The sequence below is a fragment of the Lepisosteus oculatus genome, chromosome 8, assembly GCF_040954835.1.
Source record: "Lepisosteus oculatus isolate fLepOcu1 chromosome 8, fLepOcu1.hap2, whole genome shotgun sequence".
NCBI lineage: Eukaryota > Metazoa > Chordata > Actinopteri > Semionotiformes > Lepisosteidae > Lepisosteus > Lepisosteus oculatus.
This window is the reverse complement of record NC_090703.1, coordinates 6,411,215-6,436,289: the sequence shown is the minus strand read 5'-3', so window position 1 is coordinate 6,436,289 and position 25,075 is coordinate 6,411,215. Positions and strand designations below refer to the sequence as shown.

General features: G+C 46.3%; 3 protein-coding genes and 2 non-coding genes across 7 annotated transcripts in view; 2 read left to right on the top strand and 3 right to left on the bottom strand.

Annotated features, from left to right (window-relative positions):
* Positions 1-11,032, bottom strand: part of tecpr2 (tectonin beta-propeller repeat containing 2) — a 31,372-nt gene extending 20,340 nt beyond the window's left edge. The window contains exons 1-12 of one of the 2 annotated variants that reach the window (XM_015350274.2): positions 10,836-11,032; positions 9,729-9,798; positions 8,842-9,092; positions 8,006-8,134; positions 6,911-7,042; positions 6,563-6,720; positions 5,678-5,990; positions 5,379-5,511; positions 4,703-5,197; positions 3,257-4,233; positions 1,807-1,990; positions 760-933 (exon numbers count right to left, since the gene is read on the bottom strand). In XM_015350274.2, coding sequence (XP_015205760.2) covers positions 760-933; positions 1,807-1,990; positions 3,257-4,233; positions 4,703-5,197; positions 5,379-5,511; positions 5,678-5,990; positions 6,563-6,720; positions 6,911-7,042; positions 8,006-8,134; positions 8,842-9,060 — 2,914 coding nt within the window. In that variant the 5' untranslated portion in view covers positions 9,061-9,092; positions 9,729-9,798; positions 10,836-11,032. The remainder of the gene's footprint in view (positions 1-759; positions 934-1,806; positions 1,991-3,256; positions 4,234-4,702; positions 5,198-5,378; positions 5,512-5,677; positions 5,991-6,562; positions 6,721-6,910; positions 7,043-8,005; positions 8,135-8,841; positions 9,093-9,728; positions 9,799-10,835) is intronic. The other variant, XM_006632306.3, reaches the window with a different exon arrangement.
* A 26-nt stretch (positions 11,033-11,058) lies between these two features.
* On the top strand, positions 11,059-13,866 carry cinp (cyclin dependent kinase 2 interacting protein). The gene is made up of 5 exons (XM_015350276.2): positions 11,059-11,171; positions 11,445-11,622; positions 11,941-12,073; positions 12,308-12,437; positions 13,492-13,866. Exons 1-5 carry the CDS (start codon positions 11,165-11,167, stop codon positions 13,692-13,694), a joined length of 651 nt encoding a protein of 216 aa, XP_015205762.2. The 5' UTR covers positions 11,059-11,164; the 3' UTR covers positions 13,695-13,866.
* A 450-nt stretch (positions 13,867-14,316) lies between these two features.
* Positions 14,317-22,741, bottom strand: znf839 (zinc finger protein 839). 2 transcript variants are annotated; one of them, XM_069193064.1, is made up of 8 exons: positions 21,527-22,741; positions 19,889-20,857; positions 18,942-19,169; positions 18,757-18,849; positions 18,030-18,182; positions 16,766-16,894; positions 16,089-16,233; positions 14,317-15,747 (listed from the first exon to the last, which is right to left on the bottom strand). In XM_069193064.1, the coding sequence occupies exons 1-8, from the start codon at positions 22,508-22,510 to the stop codon at positions 14,738-14,740; spliced, it is 3,711 nt and encodes a 1,236-aa protein (XP_069049165.1). In that variant the 5' UTR covers positions 22,511-22,741; the 3' UTR covers positions 14,317-14,737. The 2 variants fall into 2 exon arrangements, with proteins under 2 accessions (XP_069049165.1, XP_069049166.1); XM_069193065.1 differs by having other exon boundaries at positions 19,889-20,854.
* A 411-nt stretch (positions 22,742-23,152) lies between these two features.
* trnak-cuu (transfer RNA lysine (anticodon CUU)) lies at positions 23,153-23,225 on the bottom strand. The gene has a single exon. It is a non-coding gene; the product is annotated as a tRNA-Lys (tRNA).
* A 340-nt stretch (positions 23,226-23,565) lies between these two features.
* Positions 23,566-23,639, top strand: trnai-aau (transfer RNA isoleucine (anticodon AAU)). Its single transcript has one exon. It is a non-coding gene; the product is annotated as a tRNA-Ile (tRNA).
* Positions 23,640-25,075: the final 1,436 nt, after the last annotated feature.

Genomic DNA, 25,075 nt, shown 5'->3' with positions numbered 1-25,075 from the left:
AAACAGTTTACAATGTATTTCTCATATTAGCCTACTTTGTACTTTTCTCTTTATTTATGTGTCCTTTTAAAAATATTCATAACATTAAAACAATTAACTTTAAGAGTAACAGAGATAAATATTGATCAAATAATGCCTGAAATTAACTTTGCACATCTATAAATTCATTCTCCTTAAGCGTATTAGCAGAGACTTTGTTGTATGAGAATATCAGGAGCAGTTTTATAAGTTCAAAGCATCTGTTATATGAAAATGGTATCTTTTGAACTTTGTGTGCTTGCTGGCTATCCAACATTATTTTACAAATGAACATGGCATGAGAAATAGTTGCAGAATGACCACCAAAATGCACTTTAATTTTGCATTTTGCAGCAATGTTAGATAATGCTTTTGAGATCTCTTTAATTTAATTTTTTTATCTCCTTTGGATGAATGCCTTTAAATGATTTAAAAATCATTTAAAACTATGCAGTAAAAATATAATGTTCTGATACTTATTAAAATAAATACATGGAACTGTAGTATAAACATACAACGACTTAAAATAAGCATAAAGAAGTTTAATTTTTGAAATACTAAATGGATAATCTTTTTCTTATAGTGTCAGGATTACATAAACATAACTTAAGACATCAGACCAAAAGATGTCAACACAATATAGGGCACACTGCTGTGTAAAACCCAATCAAACTATGTAGTCATCCATTTGGGAGGGAGATAGTGAGTGAGGCAGTGAGAGGGCATCTGGGACTGACACACCTGTCTGCAGGTAGAGATCTCCATTGGTCCTGATGATCCAGGCTGTATCATCACTGAGAGCCACAAAGGCAGTCTGAGGGATGGCCTCATACCAGTGCCTCCTGCTCTTGATGGTCACCTTTCCGCAGGCAAACGCCTTGTTAGTCTTCTGCTCCACCTTCCACAGCAAGGACCCTGAACCAGAGGGAAACAGCACCTCGCCATCAGCTTCTCTCCCGCTTGCTTCCCTCTCGCGCACAGATGCCAAGAAATTATTTTTAGGAGAACAAAATTTCAGGATCGCACAGAGAGGAAAAGATCAAAATATTAGTGAAGATGAAGCAAAAATGCCGGCTGACGCTCTGTGCTGAAACAGCAAGACGTGTAGACACCAGCGGTAGGAGATGGTGAAAAGAAGCACTCTTTTAATTAAAGCAATGCTGTTACTGGTTATTTTTCACTTAAAAAAGATCTTTTATGCCAAAAAAGCTTAGGTGTGAGTATGATTATATTATGCTCTGAAGCAACATTTTTTTCCTGTACATTTTACTTCTCTCTTATGGCGACTCATAAGAGCTACAAAACCACATACTGTAACGTTCTCCTAAGGGGCTGCACTGGAAGTAGTACCACAGTTCAATATTAGCCAGCTGTTAAATGCCACTTAAACTAAAGTACTGTTGAATTGACCACGTGCCGCTGAAAAATAATAGGAAAACATAAAAAAAATTATTGAACATTTCAGTTCATGTACTGAAAGATTTGTTGACATTTATAATATTGCTGTTTGTATTTCATGATTATTTGGCGAGGAACGCATAAGAAATGAAATGACCCCTTTTTAAAAAAAGGCTACAGAACCAAAAGACGAAATTTGAAGGCAAAAATAAGAGCTTGACGACAGGTATAATGCTTTCGAATCAAAATGTCATCATGAATGTTGGTTGGCTTTCGCTGCTATAAAAACTCAAGAGGAAAAAAAAAACAACTCACTTAATTCCAAATGCTGTTGAAAAGAGCCTGTAGATTATATTATAATAAATCAAGCATACTCCTAACAACTCTCACCTGAAGGTGACACTGCCACCTGCTGGACACTGTCCTCAAATTTCTGCCAGCGCAGCCCGGCGCTGGGCAGGGGGCTGCAGTACAGCACGCCTTTGAAGTCCAGACACCATATATATTTCTCAGACACCACCAGGCTCAGGATCCCATAGCCCGGGCCGGAATAGCCCATCCAGCTCTCTGCAAACTGACACAGACAGTGAACACACAGCGGCAAGAGGCTTCTGCAGCGAGTCTTACAACACAGTGTGAAAACAGCTTCCCGGGCTGCCCGTGCTCAGGACAGGAGTAGACAGACGCGCGAATAGACAGCGGTGCTGTGTACTGTCAGGAAGGAAAGGCAGAGCTGGGCGGGACAATGGAAGCCCTTTTGAGGCATCTTTAAAAACATGACATCGGTGGTGGACTTGGGGTATGGGCTGAGCTGCACCTGCGCCACAGAGCTGGCTGCTCTGAATGTGTGCGCCTGTGCACAGTTAATCCCAGCAGCCAACAGCTGAGTTCGCTCAGCAGCTGTGACCTAACTGCAGCGGAGCACAGTGAAAAATCACCACACAGGACCGCATTCTTCTTTCCTTTCCTTACTCCTTATCTAACGTATCAGTGGGGCTAATATGGGGCAGAGACCCACCAGCCTGAAACAGTGACTTGGTCTTCACAGTCTCCTCCAGAGCCTCAACACCCACCCTGACAGGTGAAGCTAATATAAAGTCTCTGCGCTACATAATTAACGTAAGGAATAGATTTATTCATGTGTCACACATCACCCTGCTCCCACCAGCGTGCAGCACTTACATCTGTCTGAGCTGCTGCAGAAAAGCGGATATCCATGACCACTCTATATAACCATGCCTTGCCAGCTAAGCCTTCACAATCTATGCATTCTCTGCAGAAACCCCCCCCAAGGGAGCTATAGAAGAACAGCTATAAAAATGTTTCAGACAGCGTTTCTGCTTATAAATTCAAGGACCAACATCCATGACTTCGACAAAAGCACAGTTATCTCTTAATATTCTTGTATAATTGCATAATTATATAATTATATACATAATTGTATAATTAAACATATTCCATTTCACAGTAGTTAAGTATGCTAAAAAGAGGCTTACAGAGTTAAGTATTCTAGGTTACTACAGACAGCTCTTATCCACCAATTAAAAAAGTATCACTATTCCAACGATTAGCGAATATCTAACTTAACTTTGTTTGCAAAAGAACAAGTAAAGGTTTATTCCATGCTGAAAAGAGAAGTGTGCGGGTGAGTTTGCAAAAGCTATAGAACAGGCTAGTGCTATTCAGTTAAGATATTTTTTTCTGCTAATAAGTAAGGAACTTCAAAATATTAACCAGACTGTTTCCACCCCAATTATATTATTTCAGCAGAAATGCTTTTTATGATACCCATTATACCTGCTCTCTCTGGAGCAACAATGGAAGTATAAGTAAATTTTACCTGATCAGACTTGAAAAGGCTTGAATCCTCCAGATCTGATTTCGCTGCGTCTGAGCAGTGCCCATCGATGAGCCTCTGGAGGTTTGTGCCCAGTAAGGGCTGCTCCACCAGGCTGGCATCCGACGCTGAATGCGGCACTGCGTGGGCATAGATATCCTCCTCGTCGCTGGAGATGCACTGCAGCCCTGCGTCTTGCCACTCTTGCTCTTGTGCTCTGGTGCTGAGCGTGGAGACGTGGCTTATGACATCGTGCAGAGCTGGGAAGGGGGTGACTAAGTTCTGATCAGATGCTTCCAGACTTCCACCAACACCCAGCAGCCCAAAATCATCCAAGGCGGAGAGATCATGTGTGTGGCTGGGTGGCACATGGGGTTCCGACTCATCCTTTTCTGACCTTACTAAGCCATCCTCCCCAGAAACGCTCTCAGCGCTGGCTTGCGTGTTCAGGCTGTTGCATTCAAGGAGAGCGTCGGCATCACAATCTGGAATCGAACCCCTGACCTTTGCACCTTGACCCGGAAGCGCATATCTGTTGCTTTCAGACTGCAAAGCTAGAGGGTCTTTCTGAGTGACTTCCTGGCCATCCGACTCCAGGAGGCGCGGGGAAGGAGGAGAGGAGCTTGGGGCCTTTGCAAGCGGCACGTCTGAAGTTTCACAGCTCTGAGGAACAGGCGCCTCCAGCCCCAGCACCTCCGCAGGGAGGTCACGGAGATCAGCGCTGGGCGGCTCCCCCAGCCGAGTGCTCGTGACCTCAGGCGAGGTGAGGACCGCAAAGAGGTCGTGGCTGTGCGAGTCCCCGCTCACGGAGCCCTCCCGGTCAGGAGAGTCGGCGCTCTGAAGGTCCAGGCTGCTGCCCAGGAGGCTGGTGCGGTCCGAGAGCAGCTCACACACCGGCGTGGTGGTGCCATCGCTCACGGCGTCTTGGCTGAACACCCCCTCGGACCAGCTGCTGTGGTCCGAGAGCCTGTTCCCACTGTCTGTCCAGCGAGGGGTAACACAGAATTAGTCATACAAAAAAACAACACCTCGACAGGGGCGGGGATACGTTTTTCCCTACATTACTGAATCACCAAACCTACCTTGAAATCAATGCTTTATCTTAAAATTAAATTACAGAGATCCCTGCCATATTATAAGACTGGTCCTACTCTTTAGTGATGGTATATATGATAGAGAGCACCGGTACAAGTAGAAACACAAGTAGACACACACACAGCTGTGCATGATAGCTTGGTCTCGTGCATAACATGTTCACTTAATCTTAACAGTACTGTATGTGGACCAAAGGAGAACCAAACGATTCCCATAACATCTGCACTGCTCTTTCGGGAAGTCATCATTCCGATTTCACCACCAAATTCCGAAAAGCCTTGAGACTCCCCAGTTTGGGATCGTCTCTTAATAGGATAAAAATGCTAATTAAAAGAGTAAAAAACAAAATCCTACCGTGCCTCTTTTTCTTCTTCTTCTTCCTGACTCTGATGGACTTCACCACCAGCTCTTGCTCAAAGTCCTCCGTGCTGACGGTGCTGAACCTGGTGGAGGAGCTCAGCCCCTCCACCGAGAGCTCGGAGGCAGACTGCTCCACGGCGGCCCCCAGCCCCAGGGCGCTGTCCCAGGACGTCACCGAGCTGCTTCGGCTGCGGGACTCACTGGTCCCCGAGCCCCCCCTCAGCGGGGCCTCACTGGCCTGCTCCCTCTGTGGGGCACCCTTGGGGTCACCCAACGCCACCTCAATTTTCTCCAGCACTATCACCGCGTCCTGCTCCTTTCTCCCCCCCTCTCTCCTGCAGTCCTCCTCGCCGTCTGGTTGTGTGTCCCTGCTCTCCGCGATGATGGACATGGTTCTGATCGGCTGGGCAGTTTCTACGGCACCAGTGGGTTGGACCATCTGGGGTGCAGTGGCTGTAGGGGTACTCAGCCACAAGGGCACATCAGACGCTGGTGGACAGAGAATGTAAGAGACGCATAAAAGTATATACAAAAAGTACCATGAACTTTGTACTTATGTGTGACAACAAACAACGCAAAGGCATTCCATTCTGTTCTATTTGTCTCTGGTCTGAACACTCTGAATATTGAAATCCACAGTTTGACTGCGACTAAACTGCGGCAGTCTTACCGCTGGAAGCCAGGCCTTCGGGTCTGCTGGATATCCTGATGATGTCGCGGTCCCCCTTCAGAAGAAAGATCTCGTGGTCTGTGCATGACACGGACACGATGTCGCCGGACCCCTCCAGACCGCCGACGACAGCCTGTCAAATACGATGATGTTGAATTCGTTAATGCTTGCGGTCCCTTTAGCTAATGATATTTTGTTCATTTTGTTATGCTGGAAAATAAAAATTACACGATAGATTCAATCTTTTGAAACGGGTCCGGCACTGTTCTCTGTGTGTGTGTGTGTCTGGGCTCTGTCACCTGATTGAGGGAGTCCAGCACATAGATGCTGTACTCGTTCCAGCTCAGCACCCAGCCCTCCCGCAGGAAGCAGCTCAGCAGGCCCAGCTGTCTCTCTGCGGGCCGGTACCCCTCGGTGGCATGGCTGCCGGCGCGCGGAAACAGCTCGAAGGGCCTCACGCCCTCTGCGAACACGTCCTTCAGGATGTAGGTGGCCTGCACGCTGCCCTGCACGTCCGCCTTCCAGAGGCGCAGGCCTGGCCGGGCAGCGTAAACCACCAGGTCACTCTGCTTGCACAGGCCAGGGTGGAAGCAAGCCCCAAATTTACCATTGCTGGAGAAAAACACAAACGCAGCTTAGCGCTTCTGAGATCCGCATGCGGTGTGTGCAACCCTAGTTTTTCTTTTCGACAATCCGGAGTCTGCCCAGGCCTGGCCTGGCCTGAGAGATGTTCTTGAATCGCTGGGAACCTCTCAGAGCCCCCAGGCTGCCCAGACCGCCTCTGAGGCTCAATTCAACATTGCACACAGGTTATCAATCACATCTCTACCAACACCTCGTCTTCCTGAAGATAACTGCTGGGAACACTGAGGAAACAGCCTTGATCACTATGACTGAACACAGGGTCTTCACAAAAGGAATACCCCCCCCCCATGCAATGGACTAAGCATTTTTCTTTCAAATATAACCAAGGTTACATGCCAATTAGCTACACCTTTCCACATGAGGCATGATATTAACATCTGTACTTTCTATACAGAAGGCCAGCCTATACTTCCTATCAATAAAACAGTTAGGAATCAACACAATAACTAGCATACTGCAGTTTTCTATAACTGCAAGCGCAACAAAGTCTGTGGTTTTGCAACCCACAATAAGTGTTAATTTTACTCAAGAATCCATACCCTTTCCTGGGCTTTGTTCCAACCTGCTGGACTGCCTTCTCTTCGGTGTAGAAGAGCAGGCTGTGCTGGTGTGTGGATACGAGCAGAACTTTCTGGCTGTACTCCAGCTGTACGATGGCAGACTGCTCCTCCAGCAGCACGCTGGGGTTGCACACACCCTGCACACGCAGAGGAGCCAGAGAGAGACAGGGCTCGATTAGGCATTAGGCGAGCCTGCACCAGGTGCCTACAGCAGAGCAGCACGCAGCATGCTCTGAAGGAATAAGAGGAGACAAACTGACCAGGCTTCATACACCCAGTGCTGTTTAAACAACCAGACTGGGATCAGCAAATGAACGGGAGCTGTACCTGGTCCAAATCGATGGCAGAATAGACAACTTTCCCTTTGTCATCCCCGGAGAACAATTTCATTCCGTTTGCACTCCAGGCCAGGGCTGTCACTGTGCTCTTGTGAAGTCCAACTACGTCAAAGCGCCGCAGCTGTGGGTCAGAGAGGGAAATCACAGGCACGCCGACGCAGCAGTGTCATGCCCACGAACACTGTGGGAACTCTCAAAGTCTTCAGCACACTGGTCCTTCAGAAAGGCTTATCCAGCTCACTTTCAATAAATGAATGCACACTATGCCAAATAATGTGGCAAATTAACCCAAACTCACATAAAAAAGCCACAAAAAGTTCAGAAGCACCATGAATGGTTAGTTGCATTGACCGTGTGTTCATTTCATTCCTCGCCTTGATTTCACGGCTCATATTTTAGCCTGTGGACCCAATTTGAAAAGATATACCCTTAATCATCAAATGAAGAGGCTAAGTTTTAAAAAAAAGAAACATGCATAAGAAGCCATGACTACTCCATGAAGAGTTACTGCAATCTTGAGATATAAACCTTCACGAACCAGCCCACATCATATTATTACCAAAAGGCACCTCAATTTAAAAGGGCAACATGATACAGACTAACACTGTATCACTACTAAGCCAATGAGGCAACAACATACCCAAGAAGTAAAGTAAGATCAGTAAGATAACTAAAATCACTTTATTAGCCATATACAATTTCTTGCATTAGGAATTTCTCTTTTCACATACCCCAGCTTCCTCTCCATGAGACACACAGGCACACAGACGGGGAGAGAGAAGATGGAGGTCAGAGCGCAGGGTCAGCCATTTATACGGCACCCCTGGAGCAGCTGGGGTTAAGGGCCTTGCTCAGGGTCCCAACGGAGTAGGATTCCTCTGCCAGCCGTGGGATTCGAACTGGCAACCTTGCAGCCACAGGCGCAGATCCTTAGCCACAGTGCCTCCGCTCCGCCCAGCAACACTATACTCAGCATGCTTTGCACAGATATTACCATTTCAATTACCACTCTCTGTCATTCACTCATGACTGATGGAGAAGCCGGGGTGCTGAAGTGTTATTGAGCACTTGGCAGTGTACTGACCTGCTTGTTCCTCCCGGGAAGAGGAGAGACGAGCTGGAAGAGGGCCACTCTGCCCGAGGCCGTGCCCACTGCCACCAGGTCATCGAAACAGCTCAGGAGCTTCACGGAGGTGATGGCCTCGGTCTTGCCCTGCACGGACACGCCACCACACTGAGACAGTGGAAAGTAACCTCTCTCCTGTTCAAACTGCTTCACTACCCACGCGAGTCAGCATTACACCGATGCTATAATATGTAAGACACATAGGCTTGAAAACAACTGTCCATGGGACGCGTTTCCAAAGAGTGAAACTCTTAGCTCAATTAACTAATTAAAGGACTGGGGGAATGAGAACCGAAAGACCTTCAAGTCTCCTGGGCCTGTAGTTGAAAAAGCCCAGAGGGCCTGTGGCGTATGTAATCCCCAACCTGCTGTGAGAGAAAGCTTCAGTGCCCCCTAGTGGACAATCATAGGGAACAATTCAACAGCAGCAGATGTTCAGAGCCAACCTGGCCTCATGTCAATTTGATTTTTAAGTGCATTACTTGACAAGGTGCACCAACAGCTGACCAGCAGCCCAAAAAGAACTATTCCCTTTATAATTTAACACTTAGTCCCACTAAATCATTAATCTTCCAGTGGATACGCCAGTTTAACAATCTATGCAATACAGTACAAGTCATGGTCTGCAATACAGATGGACCTCACCTGCCGCACTTTGTGGGTGAGAGGGTTAGGTAGAGCCCAGGGAAGGGAATCTGTCACTTTGAAGACAAAGCAACGCAAAGTATTCAAACAAACGGGACGATCATAGTGCCGTCGGGACCTCTGGTAATTACACGCCCAGCGCGCCGTACCTCGAGGTTATACTTATTCATCTGGTTGAGCCGCCGGCAGTAGAGGTAGAGCATGCCAATGCTGCTGCCCACGGCGATGTAGTCACTGCTGGCATCCAGCGCGGTGAGGTAGACCAGCACCGAGCGAAACCCCCTCTGCACCTTGGCGGGGATGGTGTTCAGCAGGTAATAGAGGGGGCAGAACTCCTTCAGGGCGGCAGGCGAGGCCTGGGCAGCCATGGCGGGGGGTCAGGGTGGCGCCGGAGCAGACGCTGAGAGAGGGGCAGAGGAGGGCGAGAGGCTGGGAGGGAGTGCCGACACACACCTGATAAAGACAGACCTATATCTCGGTCGCAGAAGTCCACAAATTAGGTAATTGCTGTATTCACTCATTTCCAAAATCTTCTGTGAACGAATAACACAATTAAGAAACTCCTTGCATCCATTTATCTAGCAGAAATTAGACTTCATGAGGCTACTTGTCAGATATGCAACACTGCAGTCATGGGTTTCAATTACATTTGTGAGTGCTCAGATTGCAGCACTGAACAGTTCTGGTCCGTTCCCTGAAAAATAACAATCATCCCTGTTTATTCACAAACTACATGAACATCCCAGTTCATTCACTCCTTCGGGTTATTTACATCTAGACAAACAATAAAACAAATTCAGCATTGATTTATATATATATGTATTTTAAGACTTAATATTGTTCATACTATTACAGTTAAGTGAAAATGAAAATACAGTACCTTTATAAGGCAAAAGAACACAGATGTTGCACAGATTATTAATTCAAACAAACGGTTTTGTTTATATGCTTTTAAAATGGTACATATACATATAAAAGAAAGGACACGAAAATCAGAGCTTGGAAAAACAAGAAAAAAGTATTTGATCATACTCACAGAATCAGCAATGCACAGGTATTGGGTTCCAGAAGGACACCATTTAGGCAAGTTTTGGAAATCCTGAAACCTGACAATTATTTCAAATGTATTACCATGCAAAACCCTGCAGTATTGCACACGAGGCGCCATGCATACATTGTGCACAGATAACTGAACTCTTAGCCCGTCTTTACCAACTGCTTTGAAATACACTTAACACAATTAAGGTTATTATGTTAGGCCTATATTTTAATTAGAGACGTTATACATCCCCACTACTTAATGTATAATAATGTTTGTCGACTACGCAATTTGATAAAAAGTCCAAACAAAATGACCCGCGAAAAACCCTTTAGCCTTTTCTACTTCGCCTTATTATGTGTACAAGGCGACACTAAATAGAAGAAAATTGAAGACAATTCCCTAAAACTGTCACTCAATTAGAGTTATCCAGCGGCTTGCCTTCTGAAATCTCGTTATCTCCTCTACATAAGCAGAACAAACCCAAACCAAGTTTCAGGCGTTATTCTGTAACTGAGGCCATCACTAGTCCTGTCTAGCCAGTTATTTCTATCATTATGAAAACACGCTCAGAAGGCTCACAGCAACACAAACAACTGGGGGTTTATCATCACGACGCATTTTCAAAAATAAGATCGCCGACGCCCAGAACTGAAAAGTCACTGCAAATACAGTGAATTAGTGGCAGATTACGGACTGTGGTACCACCAAGACACCAAGCACAGCACAATGCACACAGCAGACGGTCCGTTTCATATTGAAGGGTGACAACGAGCGTAATGAAAGAAGATGCAGCTAGCCACAGAGTATATTCGTGAGAGGAAAAGCATTCACAACGCCGTTTCCTTACAATAGCAAAACAGAAATTTGTCGAACACAGTCTGGGAGCCTCTAAAAATTAAACGCCCAGTACTGTACCATTAACAAAGGCCGGATTTCTGTACCTTTCAATTCCGTTTTTAATGTACGTTGTATTACTCTTTTGGTTTAAAAAATAATATTAAACAAAGCCAAACACGCTGCTTTCCTAGTGTAGTCACTGAACAGTGACAGGGCTATGTTAGCAGAATACGCTCCAAGAAAACGAAATTATCTCTTACTTACGTTGCAACGCGAACATTACATTGGATACCTTTTCTCTCTCTCTTTCTGTAAATCAGCCAATTTAATTGTGTTCTGTACATTCATTTTATGAACTGTAAACAAAAAAAGCAGCAGTTAAATTCTTTTTTTTTTTTGTTGTTACCAGAAAGCCCAGTCGCTCTGTTTTAACAAGGCATCAACATCACAGGTTCGACTGGTTGACATTTGACATCAGGAAGTGACGTAAACTACGTCTTCAATATGGCCGCCTCCTACAGTAAACATGCTTGATCTTACATCGGGGATAAGCATTGCAATTTATTTATGTATTACGTCTGAAAATTACTGACATGGAAGGTTAGTTTTTTTTATAGTGCGTGAGTTCGGAGTCTGTCAAAGAGTTATACAAAGTAGTTGTCTGAAATAACCACAAACCTTTTTATGTTCTACTCGAGAGTTCATGCCGATTTATGTACTTAAGAGTTTTAGTTAATTGAATATCAGTGAAAACATGTAAATACGAGAGCAAGCAAAACCGATTATTTCGTCAGATATATCTAAATGTGGTTCAGATACAGTTTTCTTTTAGATATTTACTATGAATCCGATTAAATCGATTTCTGTTTTAAGTTTCAGTGAACAGTTCAGGGAATGCAGCATCTATTAGAAGACCTGTTTCAACTAACAGTGCAAGAAAGATAAAGGACAATGCTGCTGACTGGCACAACTTCATTCTGAAATGGGATCGATTAAATGATGAAGGTTTTACAATTGCAAACAAAATTGTCAACCTGAAACTAAGCAAAATGTAAGTATTATTCTACATGCATTTGGCATCTCCAATAGAGAGTGGTGCATTGCCATTTCATTGTTATTGCCCATTAGCTTAAGAAAATTTACTTTCCAGTGTGAAAATTGAAATTGAGATCCATAAATTAATTTTGATTTTGTAAGAAAAGTGACGTGTAACAGGTACTGTATAAGGAGCATATATGAAAATAATCATACCCTTAATTTCTAGTAATATGTACTTTTAGTCTAGTGTTTGTATAGTATTGTTTATATAAACTATTATTCTAGTAATAAAAAACACCTCCACTTTTACTACCCTGTCTGCTTTTACTAGAACAGAAAATGACTCAGAATTTAAACTGGAGTGTGATGGTTCAGCTGTCTCCCCAAGATCTGCTACTGCAACCGAACCAAACCAGGAACTGCAGGACGAATGCACTGAGCTGTTGAGGATCTTGGAGAAAATGGTCTGTAAGAGCAATAATATTGCAGTCTTGTCAGAATTGCATTTTCATGTACATCCCTCAAAGTGGACCGCTACGTTTTGTACATTATATCAGAACTTACATTGCACGTAGATTTAGCTCGGGTCCCTGAGTAAATATATGCAAAACTATATAACTCTGAAACATACACTAATTTCTAAGAAAACATGATAAAAGTGTGAACACAGGATTCATTTTGTTCCCATTTATGGCCAGACTCACCTTGTATCAAAAATGAGGAAGCTGTCATCTACCGTTAAAGGCATATGTGCACTGGAAACATTTCACCATGGAGATGCCGGAAGAGAAAGCCCTTTGTTTCATACTTGGCCGACGGCACAGTTTGGTGAGTAAAGATGAAATCGGTACTGAATATATGAGGGATATGCTGTTGAACCAAGCTAGACCAAATTACTTCATCTTGTAAAAATGTAAAATACTTGCAGAAAAATGTTTTTATAGAATAGGTTTCTGACAATTTTTTACTGTTCACTTACTTTTAATTGTGCAAACAAGAAAGGTTACAATCACAAGCTGGCTTTTTGGCTGACCTAGCCTCTTTTGTAGTTAAGACTTAACTAGTTCGAGTTAACTTGAAGTTCCGGGATGCCCCTTTTACCGTGTGCCTTTACAAAGCAAAGATGTTTATAAGGTTCTACAGCTTGTTTTTTGTCATCAAACGTCAAGTGTTACTAAAAGTGGGCAGCACGGTGGAGTAGTGGTTAGCAGCACTGAGCCCCGAGTTCAGTTCCTGGGGTGCGATCTGCATGGAGTTTGTATGTTCTCCCTGGGATTTCTATGCGGGTTTCTCCCCACAGTCCAAACACATCCAAGCTTATGGAACGTTGCCCCTGGTGTGAGTGTATGCATGTCTGCGAGTCCTCTCCGGGTTGTGTCCTTCCTTGAGCCCTTCGCTTGCCGGGAGAGGCTCTGGCTTCCCCACGACCCTGTATTGGATAAAGCCGTTAAAAACCATATAGTTTCTTAATGTTGTGTTCCGTTTTCATGTGTGCTTTCTCAATAAAGCGTTAAAAGTGCAAGTTTAAGAGATCCAGTGCGTGCAAATAAAAGAAAAAAAAACAAATACTGGCAGCATTATTTACACTTGAGGTTCTCCTGTTTTACTCTCCTGTGCTGCCTTGCCAAGCTCCTGAAACCGTGGGGTGAAAACTGAATTGATTTTTACATGAGCAGATGTAAATGTACTGTGCAATAAATCCAGCACCATCAGGCTTTCACTCTTCAGGCCTGAAAAAGAAGCAGTGCTTCACAAAACAATTCAAAAGGCTGCAGTGGAAGTTAAAATCAAGAAACAGAATAATCTGGAACAGTAATTATAAAAGTGTCCATCAAGACCCACTGAATGCTGTAAAAGTTTTTTTTTTCCCCCCTCTCTCTAGATGACGTCTCCTCAAAACTTTTGGAATCTTATGAGCAAGAACTGACCCTTAAAGAAACAATAGTGCAAGAAATTGCACACACAACTGACCGTAGTCTTTCCCTGGTTCATCTGTCAGCCTGGCTTCATCAGCCATACATTGAGGACAACACCAAGGTTCTTTTAGAAAGCATGCTGCTGGAGACTGGGCATAGACCACTGTGAAGCAAACTGGAGGACTTATCTTAAATGTCATCAGTTTCAGATGAAAAACTGCATTCTTTCTCCTTTGGCAGAGAAATGAGTATATACTACTTCATTTTGAATTGTTTGTCCAATTTTATGCGATATTAGGGTGAAGTGACATGGGAAGCTCACAGAGAATTAAATATAGCACAGTAACAAGGCAATTCTACCTGAATATGTGTATAAACAAATACTTTTGATGAACATTTCTCTTGAAACCTTGAAAGAAGTTAGACTGCTTGATCTCATGTTCAGGGCCCTCATCCTTTTAAAAGCTCAGAAAAGATATTTATTATAATGGAAACCAAAACGTCACAAGTTAAGAGTAAAGCAATAACACTGCTTTTATATAAGCGACAGCATATAAACTTCAAATATTAGGAATTGTTCCTGTTAATGTCTTAAAATATGCACACCATCTTTTAATTAAAATGGAAGGGTGAACACAAACATCCATAACCAGCTAAGACTTTTTTTTTATTTCACAGTTTAATTTTAAGTATGAAGATAAATAGTTGTGGGAAAATATATTAGGAAGGAATTATCTGTCAACTAAAACTAAAATTTTGAAAAGTAGTGCAAATAAAGACTTACACCAGTATAAAACAATACTGCGGTTTATTTTCTCTTTGAGAAGGGGTCTCAAGGTATAATATTAATTCATCAAAGGCAGTGAAAAACAATTTGGCAAACATTTGTACCCTTAAAAAAAGTAATAAGAAAAATAGTGCAAATTTTTTAACTCAATTGGTATGTAAATTCTTCTTATAATAAGCTATACATATGTACATATATTTTAGGAGGGGTTCATAGAAAACCTTTTCAACAATGGTGAGAAACACTGAGCATTGTACACACACATATGAAATAAACTGTACAAATAATTTAAAAGTCTTCAGCTTGAATGTCAAGATTATAAAAATATATGATGGTATGCTGAAAAAGCCCCTCCCAGAAGAGGTCTGCTACAGGGGCAATTTTGCCATTCTACCCTTGAGATTCAGCACTGCCTGAGTAAGAGCTCACTGGGAAGTCTCTGAAACCAGGATACCTTCGCTTTGTCCCTCTGTCTCTATACCCAGCAGGGCCTCCACCGTCTCCAAGGGGACACCTTCAGGAGCACGGATGTGCATGGTGGTGCCGTCGGTATCCGTCACTATCAGAATGCGCTCCGATGCTATATCCCCTCCCGAGTGGTGCATGATGAGGCCTTCCGATGTCTGGATGAAGATCTGCTCATGACCCTGAGATAACAGCTCCTGGTTTGCGTCCGAGAGCTTGAACTCGACCGTTCCCCCGACGGATATGATGTGCTCCAGGCTGCCGTTCTGCTCCACGCTCTCCACCAAGGTCAAACCCTTCTCCTCCATCACCTGCAGGCCGCCCTCTGGCTGGCCCTCGGCCTCACTCTGCAGGCTGTCTGAAGCAGGGATAGGTGCTAAAGTCTGCTGGTGCTGCCCCCTAGGCTCTGCGTTGTGAGTCCGGTAAGAATGGTCCAAAGGCACCACATCCCTGGAAAGTGCCTTCTCCAGCTGGTGCATTTGATCTGCTATGTCAGAATCGTTCAGCACCTCCGAAGGTTTCGCGCTGCCGCCTTGCTGGTCGTTTTGGGGGATCGCCAAGAGAACTGTCCCACTCTCCTGCTCACTTTGTACATCCCCCTCCATTCCTCCAGCTGGTTCAACCTCCATGACTTCGTGATTCACAGTGTTAGCTAAGTGCTCCTCAACCAGCTCCTCGGGCGTGAAGTCGTTCTCCAGGCTTGTGAAGACCACCGCTTGCTCCGAAACAGTCAGCTCCTCCTGCTTCTGGATCTCAGTTTGAGAACCATGCAGAGTGACTTCCACTGGCTGGTACAACAGCACATTAGCTGGTTCATTTCTAGTCTCCAAGACCGGAAACCCATTTTCTGTCTCCAGTGCTTTTCTGCTGCTGGGGTCTACTTCTAGTGCACCCTTCACAGCTGATCCATTTAGTTCAACTGTTGGCCCCTGAGACAACGCACTGGGTTCGTTCTGAGCCTGAATAGTGCCTGCAAAAACAAAGGCATTAAGGTGATGAAACACTGATTAGCAGTAACGACACTAACTTGTGAACATCTTTTTTCAATGTGGTACAGTACATTTTCATGCACCAGGAACCAAGATCATTCCGACTGCAGTTATTACAACTTAGAGTGAAAATAATTGGATTGATAATAATTGGATAATAAAGATTGGATCAAATCTGAAATCCGAAAAGATCCTTTAACTTTTCAGATTTTTGTCTGAAAGTGATTTATGTGTAAATCACTGAAGAATGGATGTCATGTGTTTTAAAGCTGTTCATACAAAATATACTTCTGTGTAAAGCAAATACTACAGTATGTTTTACCTTGTTGAGCAGTCCCAGTCGTTAACTGCACTTCTTTCACAATATTCTGAATTCCGTTTTGGTTAAGGTAAACGCCATTCGTTTCTACAGCTGAGTTTTCTATTCTTATCCTTTTTGCTGGCAGAAATGAGCTTTCGCTCTCATGCTAGGAATAAACATTAAAAAAATTACTTCTGGGTACTTAAATACATATACAACATAACCAGATTAACCACCAAACATGATTATACATTCAGGCCCATAATTTCAAATTCCACAGTAACAAAATGTTAAAATGTGCACAGGATAAAAAAAACCAAAATCAATCTTAAAAAAACAAATGGCAAAACCTCTGGCAGTGTATAATGGGCGCTTTAATGGAAAACAAAATCACTAGAAAAACTCTGGTCACAACATAATTTCTTTACTATAAAAAGTATTTTTCAAAGATGAAATTAGTCTTCATTTGTCAGAATTCTGAATGGTAAAATCTACGGCTTCGTCACCAGAAAAGTTAAGGAAATTTAGAGTAATGATAAAAAAAATAAAAAGGGCCCAGGAGAAGAATCCTTTCAGATTGTTGTGAAACTTGACACAAATACCTCGAGACTGCTAAAATGATCTCGGAAATAATCTGATGCACTTCGCAGGTTTTTAAAACACAAATTATTTTTCCGTTTTCTGCCGAAGCAGTTTACCTCCATGAGACGTTTGCCTGCTGAAAGATTATTTTCCTTGCAGACCCTTAGTGCTGGCTGTACCACAGAAGCTGCACCTTGCAGCCTGGCCTTCTTCACAAGATCCTCAATGCCCAAGGACCTGGACACCTGCGGAAATGACACTGTTAGTTCTTCAGCCATCTAACAATGGATGATCCAGATGAGTCACTGAAGCTGTGCATTCTAATGCCCCAAATCTTAATCATTCATACTCCCCCTTTTATTATGCATAAACAGGGGTAGTCGGCTTTCAGGTTGGGGGGGGGGGGCACATGTAGGAGAGGCTGGGTGGGGATTGGGAGGCAGAGCATCTGAAGGTTCAGCTGAGCCGAGACTCTTTGCGTCAGAAAAAGGGGTGGCTAGAGTCTCGAGCAGCTCAACAAGTTAAGGGGTTGCAATTCTGTCTGAGGTGCCTCTACCGCCCTCATTCACCCTCCCACTCTGCTAGACGAGCTTCTCCCTGTGCCACTCAGTCACCTCTCCATTCCCACCGTCGATGGTGACAAACCCAGAAATGTATTAAAATACTTCAACATGCTTAAATGTATCCAACTGTCCAACAAGGTTAATTTAACGCGGTATATTGAGATAAAGAGTCACAATGTTTTAAGTTTAAAGATTTAAACTCAACGTAAATAGCGTGTTACTCTCTCTACTCTTATTGCATCTCAAATGTACTTTTTATATTTCATATCAAAATATCTTTTTATGTGTTTAATATGACAAATGGCAACAGCATCTTTACTCACTACTTTTTAGCCATATTTCTTTTCTTTAACCTTGTTAAACTGGATTGTCGGATTACATGACACCTACTGCGGCCTTCAAGACAAGTTACAGAAAGCTGTAAATGACAGCTCTAAGTGACAAATGACAAGCAGACGGCCATTCTGGCAATCTGAAAACTGCAAACAGCTTATTCAACTCTCTTTCTACCCAGTGAAGGAAATGGTTGAAATGAAATGATAATCTTGTGTATTTTTCACAAGCCACTCTGCCAGCTGTTTAAACCAATGTCTTGTTTTCAAGAAGTGGTTGGATGAGGTCAATCAGCTACTGAAAAACGAAACAAGCTAGATAGGTCAACTTCTCTTTTTTTGTAACATTTCTAATGTTCCAATAGGAGTTAGCCATACAGAAGCTGCCCATCTCTTTTCTATTATACCGGGTGATGGACACACCATGCTCTTCTCTGTGTGCGACTGTGCTCGGAGGGAAGGGGCATCTTGCGCTGGTACACTACCTCTGGGTCTCTGATCTCCAGAGGGGTGTGCGGGCCCGGGCCGAGAGGAGAACCGAAGTGCTCCTGCGCCATCTTCTTCACCTGGCTGTGCAGCTGTTCGAACTCCCTGTACACATCTGCAAAGTGAGGCCTGGAGGGCCGCCCCTTCTCCACCTGAGACGGAAACAGTGCACAGCAGGACTGAAGCTGGTTTTAGCCATGGTGAAAATAAAGTTTTTTAAAAAAGGTACAACATACACTGGGATTAAGTGCTTTATTTTCTAAGAGGGCCCTAGCGTGGCACTAATCCTACCCTATCTTCAGAGGATCTTAGGCAATTCCGCACAATCACTTGGGGAATCCTAGACACAGCTGGCTAGTGACATGACCTCGAACCCACATTGCCTGGATCATAGAGCAAAACCTGCAACTGAGCATGCTCCTTTACTGCCACTTAGGAGGCTCCAATTCATCTACAGTTGGGTCTTCACATGCGTGAGGCTTCGGTGCAGAGAACAGCCAAATGTGCTGTAATGTACTAAAGTATACCGTAGGTGTGGTTAAAAGACATAAGCTGATTCACGAACATTAAATTCTCAGATATCAAGACCCTACGGTATTTTTAAACACAGAGCTTCCATTAAAGAAAAGAGAATGCCAGTTGCAATTCAGTAACTACCGAATATCCTCTATAACAAGACGACGTAAGATTTCCAAAAGGTGCTCCGGTCCGAAACGCCTCCATTACCTTCATGAGTAAAAACTCCCACACTGTCATGACTTTTGCCAGGCGGGGCAGAGCCATCTCCATGAGCTCTTCAGTGTCACTTTGCTGCAAGATCTAACACAGACAGAAAGAGGCGTCCTTAGCCAACTGGCTGACATAAGGCACACGCAGACACCCGAACGAAAGACACGTCGGGGCTCGCCTACCTCTTTCAATCGGGCTCTTCTCCTCTGTGCCTGCTGTTCTGTGGTAACTCCTCCCAGGTATTTGGGGGGCCGACCAGGCCTGGCTCTTCTTGCTGGACGGCCTGATACTTTGGGGCGCCCTGGCCTGCCCGGTCCCTTGGGTCGGCCAGGACCGCGTGGTCTCCCCGGCCCGGCGCAGGACGGTACCCCTGGGCCCGGGGCAGGCTGTACTGAAAGGGGGGTGTCAGCCTAAGCAACAAAAAGATGATGCCTTGAGCTCTGACCCAGTCACCTAGTTGGCCTCATGGACAATCATGAGGCATCACGCTGGAAGTGATTCCAGTTTCCAAGTGCATATATCAAACATACGGGGATCAGACAGACAGGTGTATCAAAATGACTTTTTAATGTCCCGGACATAAAGTGTTGGATTTTTACTGACCACATGGCTACGTGACATTAGCTAAAGAGTACGAGTTTTTTATCCTGAAAAAGAACATAGACTTAATAAAAACATTTATGTTGACCTTTTACGTCAAGACATGACCAAGCATAAAGCAAGATTTGCCAATAAAAAAAAAAAATCAGACAAATGTCTGTAGTTCTTTTTGCAGCCCTCTTATTTAACCATGCAGCGCCAATGAAGACAACCTGAAGCTGGAAAACGAATTCCTTTGTGCCACAAGGCTTCAGAGCCTGAGGTGGAACGAACTTCCTTTGGCTCCTAATACTAACCTCCCACACTACAAACCATCCCAGTTATTTAATAGAGAAAGCATGCATTACACATACTAATATTCCCATCTCTCCACCCTGCAGACGGCCTCCGCATTTGACATTTCTCATTCATGTCAGCTCTAAGGTTCCCGACATTGTATTGCGTCATTAGATTGTAACCGATCATGATTGAACGTGTGTGGCGTTTCCTTTTCATTAACAGCCACGTCTTTCACCCGCAGGTCACCTACCTTCTGCCCTTGCAGTGCCACGACTGGCTCCGACAGTGGCCCTACCGGGTCGACACCCTCCGCAGGGGCCACAGGTGGCCCTGGGGGCAGCAGCTCGGTGCCGTCTGCCGCCCGTGAGGCTGGAACTGGTGTCGGTGTGGCGTGCACAGGAGGCTCTGTCGCAGGCGCCCCCCCAGCGTTCCCCGTGGGGGGTCCCACCTCGCAGCCCGCCCCGTCTGCACCCTGGGGGGCAGCCGCTGCCTGCGCGGGCGGCTTCATCTGCCCGTGCGCGGGATTGAGTCGGTAGTGTCTGGACAGCCCCCCCCGGCCGATGTAGGCCTTCTCGCACGTGTCGCACTTGAAGGCCTTGGGGTTGAGGTTGAAGTTGATGGGGGCCGCGTCACCCTTGCTCTCCTCGGCCTCCTCCTCCTCCACGCTGATCTCGGAGTAGTCATCCGAGTCGGACTGGTGGCTGTCCGCCAGGTCCTCCCTCTTTATGAACTTGTAGTCTTTCACTTTGTATTTGGGGGGTCTGGAAATGCGCCCGGACCGCGTCTTCACCTTCTGCGGCCTCCTCAGCCTGTCCTTGTCCTTGTCCTTCTCCCGCTGCCTCTCCTTCCTGTCGGGGGCGGGGGGCGCGGGGGTGGGGGCGGGCGCCGCGGGGGCCCCGGGTCTCGGGGCCCTGCCGTTCAGGGCGGCCCTGGGGGGCGGGGCGGCGCGCGCCGGGACCTGCCGGTGCACCAGCAGCTGGATGGGCGGCTCGCCGGAGCTCTGCAGCACGAACTGCTGCGGCGCCCCCGCGCCCATCACGGGCTGGATGTGGATGATCTGCGGGCCGCCGAGGCCCACCGCCGGCGTCACGCTGAGCTTGGGCACCGGCTGGCCCGCGGCGACGCTCTTGGGGTGGAACACGGCCAGGGGGGGCAGGGGGCTCTCCTTGGGCTCGGGCAGGGTCTGGCTCCGCACCTGGATGCGGATGGTCTCCAGCTGCTGTCGGGAGGAGGGAGAGCGTCAGCGTGCCACGCCAGCAAGGGAAACAACCCGAAACAGAAAGCTGCCGCAGTTGGAACTCTGCCCAGAGGCCCGACACTGGCAGCTATAAAAACATTTTTAGAATCAAACGAAACTTCACATGTTTCTTAGAAATCAAACAAAACCTCAGCGCAACCTCTATGAGTAAAGGAACAGGTTCCAGCAGGAACCACAGTTAAAACGTAGCGTTTCTTTTCTCTTCCTTTCAGCATGGAGTGAACCTGAACATTACCTGTTCCTTTGCAGCCTACCTGCGCTGATAGAGCTCAAAGCTATTAAAGCCTCAGTTTTCAGTCGAGATCGGTGCCTCTCAATTTAAACATAAGAGGACTTATGTGCCGCCGAGCCGATTTTACAGGGCTGCTACCCGAATACAAGGACTGCCTTCCAAGCTACGGTTTCAAGATGACTGGCACTTACTTAAACCTGCCCGCCACCATGAATAGCACACACCGGGTTCACACTCGGTTTCCCCAGGGGAGAGGAAGGTGGCAAACGTAACGGCGAATATGAGAGAGACGCGAATCAGGGCCCAAGGCACCCACACTGAACGTGGCCGCCCGAAACGCAAAACGCTGTCTGTCCCGCACCGCCGCCACCACCACCAGCCCGATGTCCGGCCCGTACCTTTTTCTGGATCAGGCGGGTCCCGTTCTGCGACTGGCTCTGCTGGAGCGCCACTTGCTTGGCGACGTGCTGCAGCTGCCGGGACGCGTTCTGCATGATGGCCAGGGGCGGCGCGCCGGCCGCCAGCTCCAGCGGGCCTCCGCCGCCGCCGCCGCCGCCGGGGAACAGGCAGCCGGCCTCCAGGGAGATGCAGGTGGCCGGCGGCTCCGGCGCGGCCGGCTCGGGCGGCGGCTGGACGAGGGACACCACGCTGTGCGGCGGCGGCGGCGGCGGGCCGGCGGACTGCTGCGACTTGGCGACTTGCTCGATCACTTGTTGCAGCTCCTCCGGCGCCAGAGTTGCGCTGTGCTGGATGTACTGAGCAGGCGGCGGCGGCGGAGCGGGTATCTGCGGGAACTGCGGCGCTGGCTGCTGGGTTTCGAAGATGCGAGCCGCCTCGTTCTCTGTCACCTCGACCAGCTGCTGGCTGGCCAGCTGCTCCACAAGTTGCTGCTGCTCCTCCGGGGTTAAACCCGTCCCCTCTACGAAGCTGCCGTCCGGCTGGACGTATATGATCGTGCTGGTGGCTGGCGCAAGGGTGTCCACCAGCTCACCTGCCACGGCAGTGAAGTCAGTCGTGGTCACCGTCTCCACACCGGGAGTCTCGACGAACGACGTTATGATGCTGCCCCCGGGGAGCAGTCCGTCCCCGGCTGTAAATGCACTAACCACCTGGCAGGTGCCCCCGAGAACAGCACCCTCATGGACTCCCCCGCCAGCAGAGACGTGCAAGTACTCAGAAATGCCCGGAGTCTCCGCCAACTCTTTCACGCCGACTTCCACACAGTTGCTGCCCGGCCCGCTCTCGTCCTCGGCCTCCTGGGGCGCCAGGACCCCGCTCATCGCCTGTGTCACCCCGGCGACGACGTGGAACCGGGCCCCGCCGCTGCCGTCCCCCTCCGTAGCTCCCGTTGTCATGTTGCTCTCGTCCTCCTTGTCCGCCATTTTGGTTGGAGTATTCCCCCCCCCCCCCAGGCAGGAAGAGTTGATAGCAAAACAAACAAAAAAAAAATAACTCGGGACGGATTTTTTTCTTTTCCGCGCCGGAGTCGCGGAGGAGAATTTACGTGAAAAAAGAGAGTGGTGGATGGTGATTTTAATTGAAAATGTTACGAAAATTAGACTTTGTAACCTCGCATTCCGAAGCCTTTTATAAACGTCACGACAGCTCGCTACAGTAGTCGGGTATGGGCTCCTGCGAGGGTCATTTCGCAGACCCAGTCGGGAGACGAAGGGCTCCCTGAAAATGCAATTAGCTGCGTACAGTATTTTTTCGAAACTACACTCTTTTCTTCCAAATAACTAGTTACGAACGATAAAAAGGTCCGCGCCAACCAAAGACGGTGTTTCCAAACAAGTCAACCAGTTGGAGTATGTTTTTTTTAAAATAGATTTGTAATAATAGTTACAAGTTGGTACTGTAATACTTTACATAACACATGCAAAACAAATCATGGCACGGACTGTGAAAATCACGACACCTTACATTGATGCATACCATTGTCAATAAGTCATATGAAAGACGAGTTTTTCTGCGGTGTGATAAAAATAAATAGTATGCCTTGATTTTTTTTAACAAAATGGTACCGCCCAACGTGGGGCTCGAACCCACGACCCTGAGATTAAGAGTCTCATGCTCTACCGACTGAGCTAGCCGGGCTGTCTGGTGTTGGTAAGTTGGAACACACGTTTTAGACAATTTTAAAATTGTGTCAGATTGTATTGCAATTTATTGTAGAGCATTGGTTTCAACTTGTTAACTTTCCTTTGCCAGACGTATCTGATATGGGCCGTTCACTGATCGTAGGTCATAGCGTAAGACTTGTTTTTTTAAACTCCTGTAGCTAATTTAAAGTCAGAAATGCCTTGTTTATATGGTACGTGTAAAAATAATCACAAAACGTTGTTAGTTTAAATGCATCTGATTCCGAATCCTGGCATGCGAAAATAAACCGAGAAAGTGAAAGTAAGAATTTTAAAGTAAAACCCCCGTGAAAGGCGGCCGGTTAGCTCAGTTGGTTAGAGCGTGGTGCTAATAACGCCAAGGTCGCGGGTTCGATCCCCGTACGGGCCAGAGCTTTTGCTTTTAAAATATTACCTAATGTTATCATGCAATTGCAATCAAAATGTTACTACTTTTTTTGCGTTTTAAACAATTATATTATTCTTTGAAACTGAGAGACCCCCATCCATAAAAATGACACATTACCGGGCTCGATAAAAAAACAATACATTTTGTTGCACAGCCTCTGATAGATGACCGTTTTCTCCTAAAATGTTCAACACGGGTATTAAAAATGAACCCAGAAAAATACTGTCCCTTAAGCACACTCAGAGTGTGAAAAATGTGTCGGACTTAAATACAACACGCAATTACATCGAGAAAGTATTAGGTTAAACCATAGAAAGCGTTCTTAATGTCATGTTATCTTTTTTTTATTTAAATTCCCGCAAAACGCGACCTGTCTACACAAGGCAGACCATCGCGGATTCGAACTCACAATCTTGTTGCAGCATGGCAAGAGGCTTAATAACCAACTCTGACACTTTCCTAATACCCGCCACAACAGTACAAAAAGACGCATAGTGCGTCACAGCGTGCAGAAGCAGGCATTTAGCAGCTCGCTGAAAGGGCTGCTCTGGCCGGGCGCGGTGGCGTGTGTCTGTCATCCCAGTTCCTGGGAGGCTGGGGCTGGCAGAGTGCTTGAGCTCAGGTCTCCTGGGGCGTGGCGGACACCTTCGTCGACCGGGTGTCCGCACTGAGCTCGGCATCGATATGGTGCTCCTGGGTGAGCCCGGGAATAGCAGGTCGCCTGAGGAGGGGCGAACCGGCCCAGGTCCGGAAACGGAGCAGGTCAGAACCCCCGTACCGCCCGGTAGGGGGTGGTCGTGCCTGTGGTTGTGTAATACTTCAGCGTTTTGTGTTCACGCACGTTTGCAATGCTTCCTCAGCGCCCTAATAGCACCCCTCTTTCAAAGTCATGCCTGTCACAATTACAGGCAACCAGGCCTGCCCAGCCCCTCTATACATGAACTTAAGGATGCTGGGTTGCTATCTGCTTAGGAACGAATGAACCACGACTGTGTCGAAGACACGTGTTCAAAGCCAGAGGTTAACGTAAATTCGAATTAAGATGTGTGACTTGCGTCGTTTCTAATTAATTTTACGGGTTATGTGGATGTTTAATTTAAAGCAACAACAACAACAACAACAAAAGGCTAGAGTTTGGCGATTAACTAGACGGTCTAGGATCTCCTAGTAAAATGAATGCGACGCAATACTTTGATCTGACGCAGGGGGGCGCAGACGATCAACTGTCCAGACTCGCACCTGTCCCACTGTTTTTTCTTAGACGTGCGCAAGATGGCAGCATAGCAGTGGAGGAGGCGCACCGGGTTTGACCACATGCTAAAATATTTTAAAAAACAGCACTAGAGTACAATACTGCACCCCTTACTGCATTTCACTGCGGATGAAAAGGCCAAATGCAGATATTTATTTCGTATTTA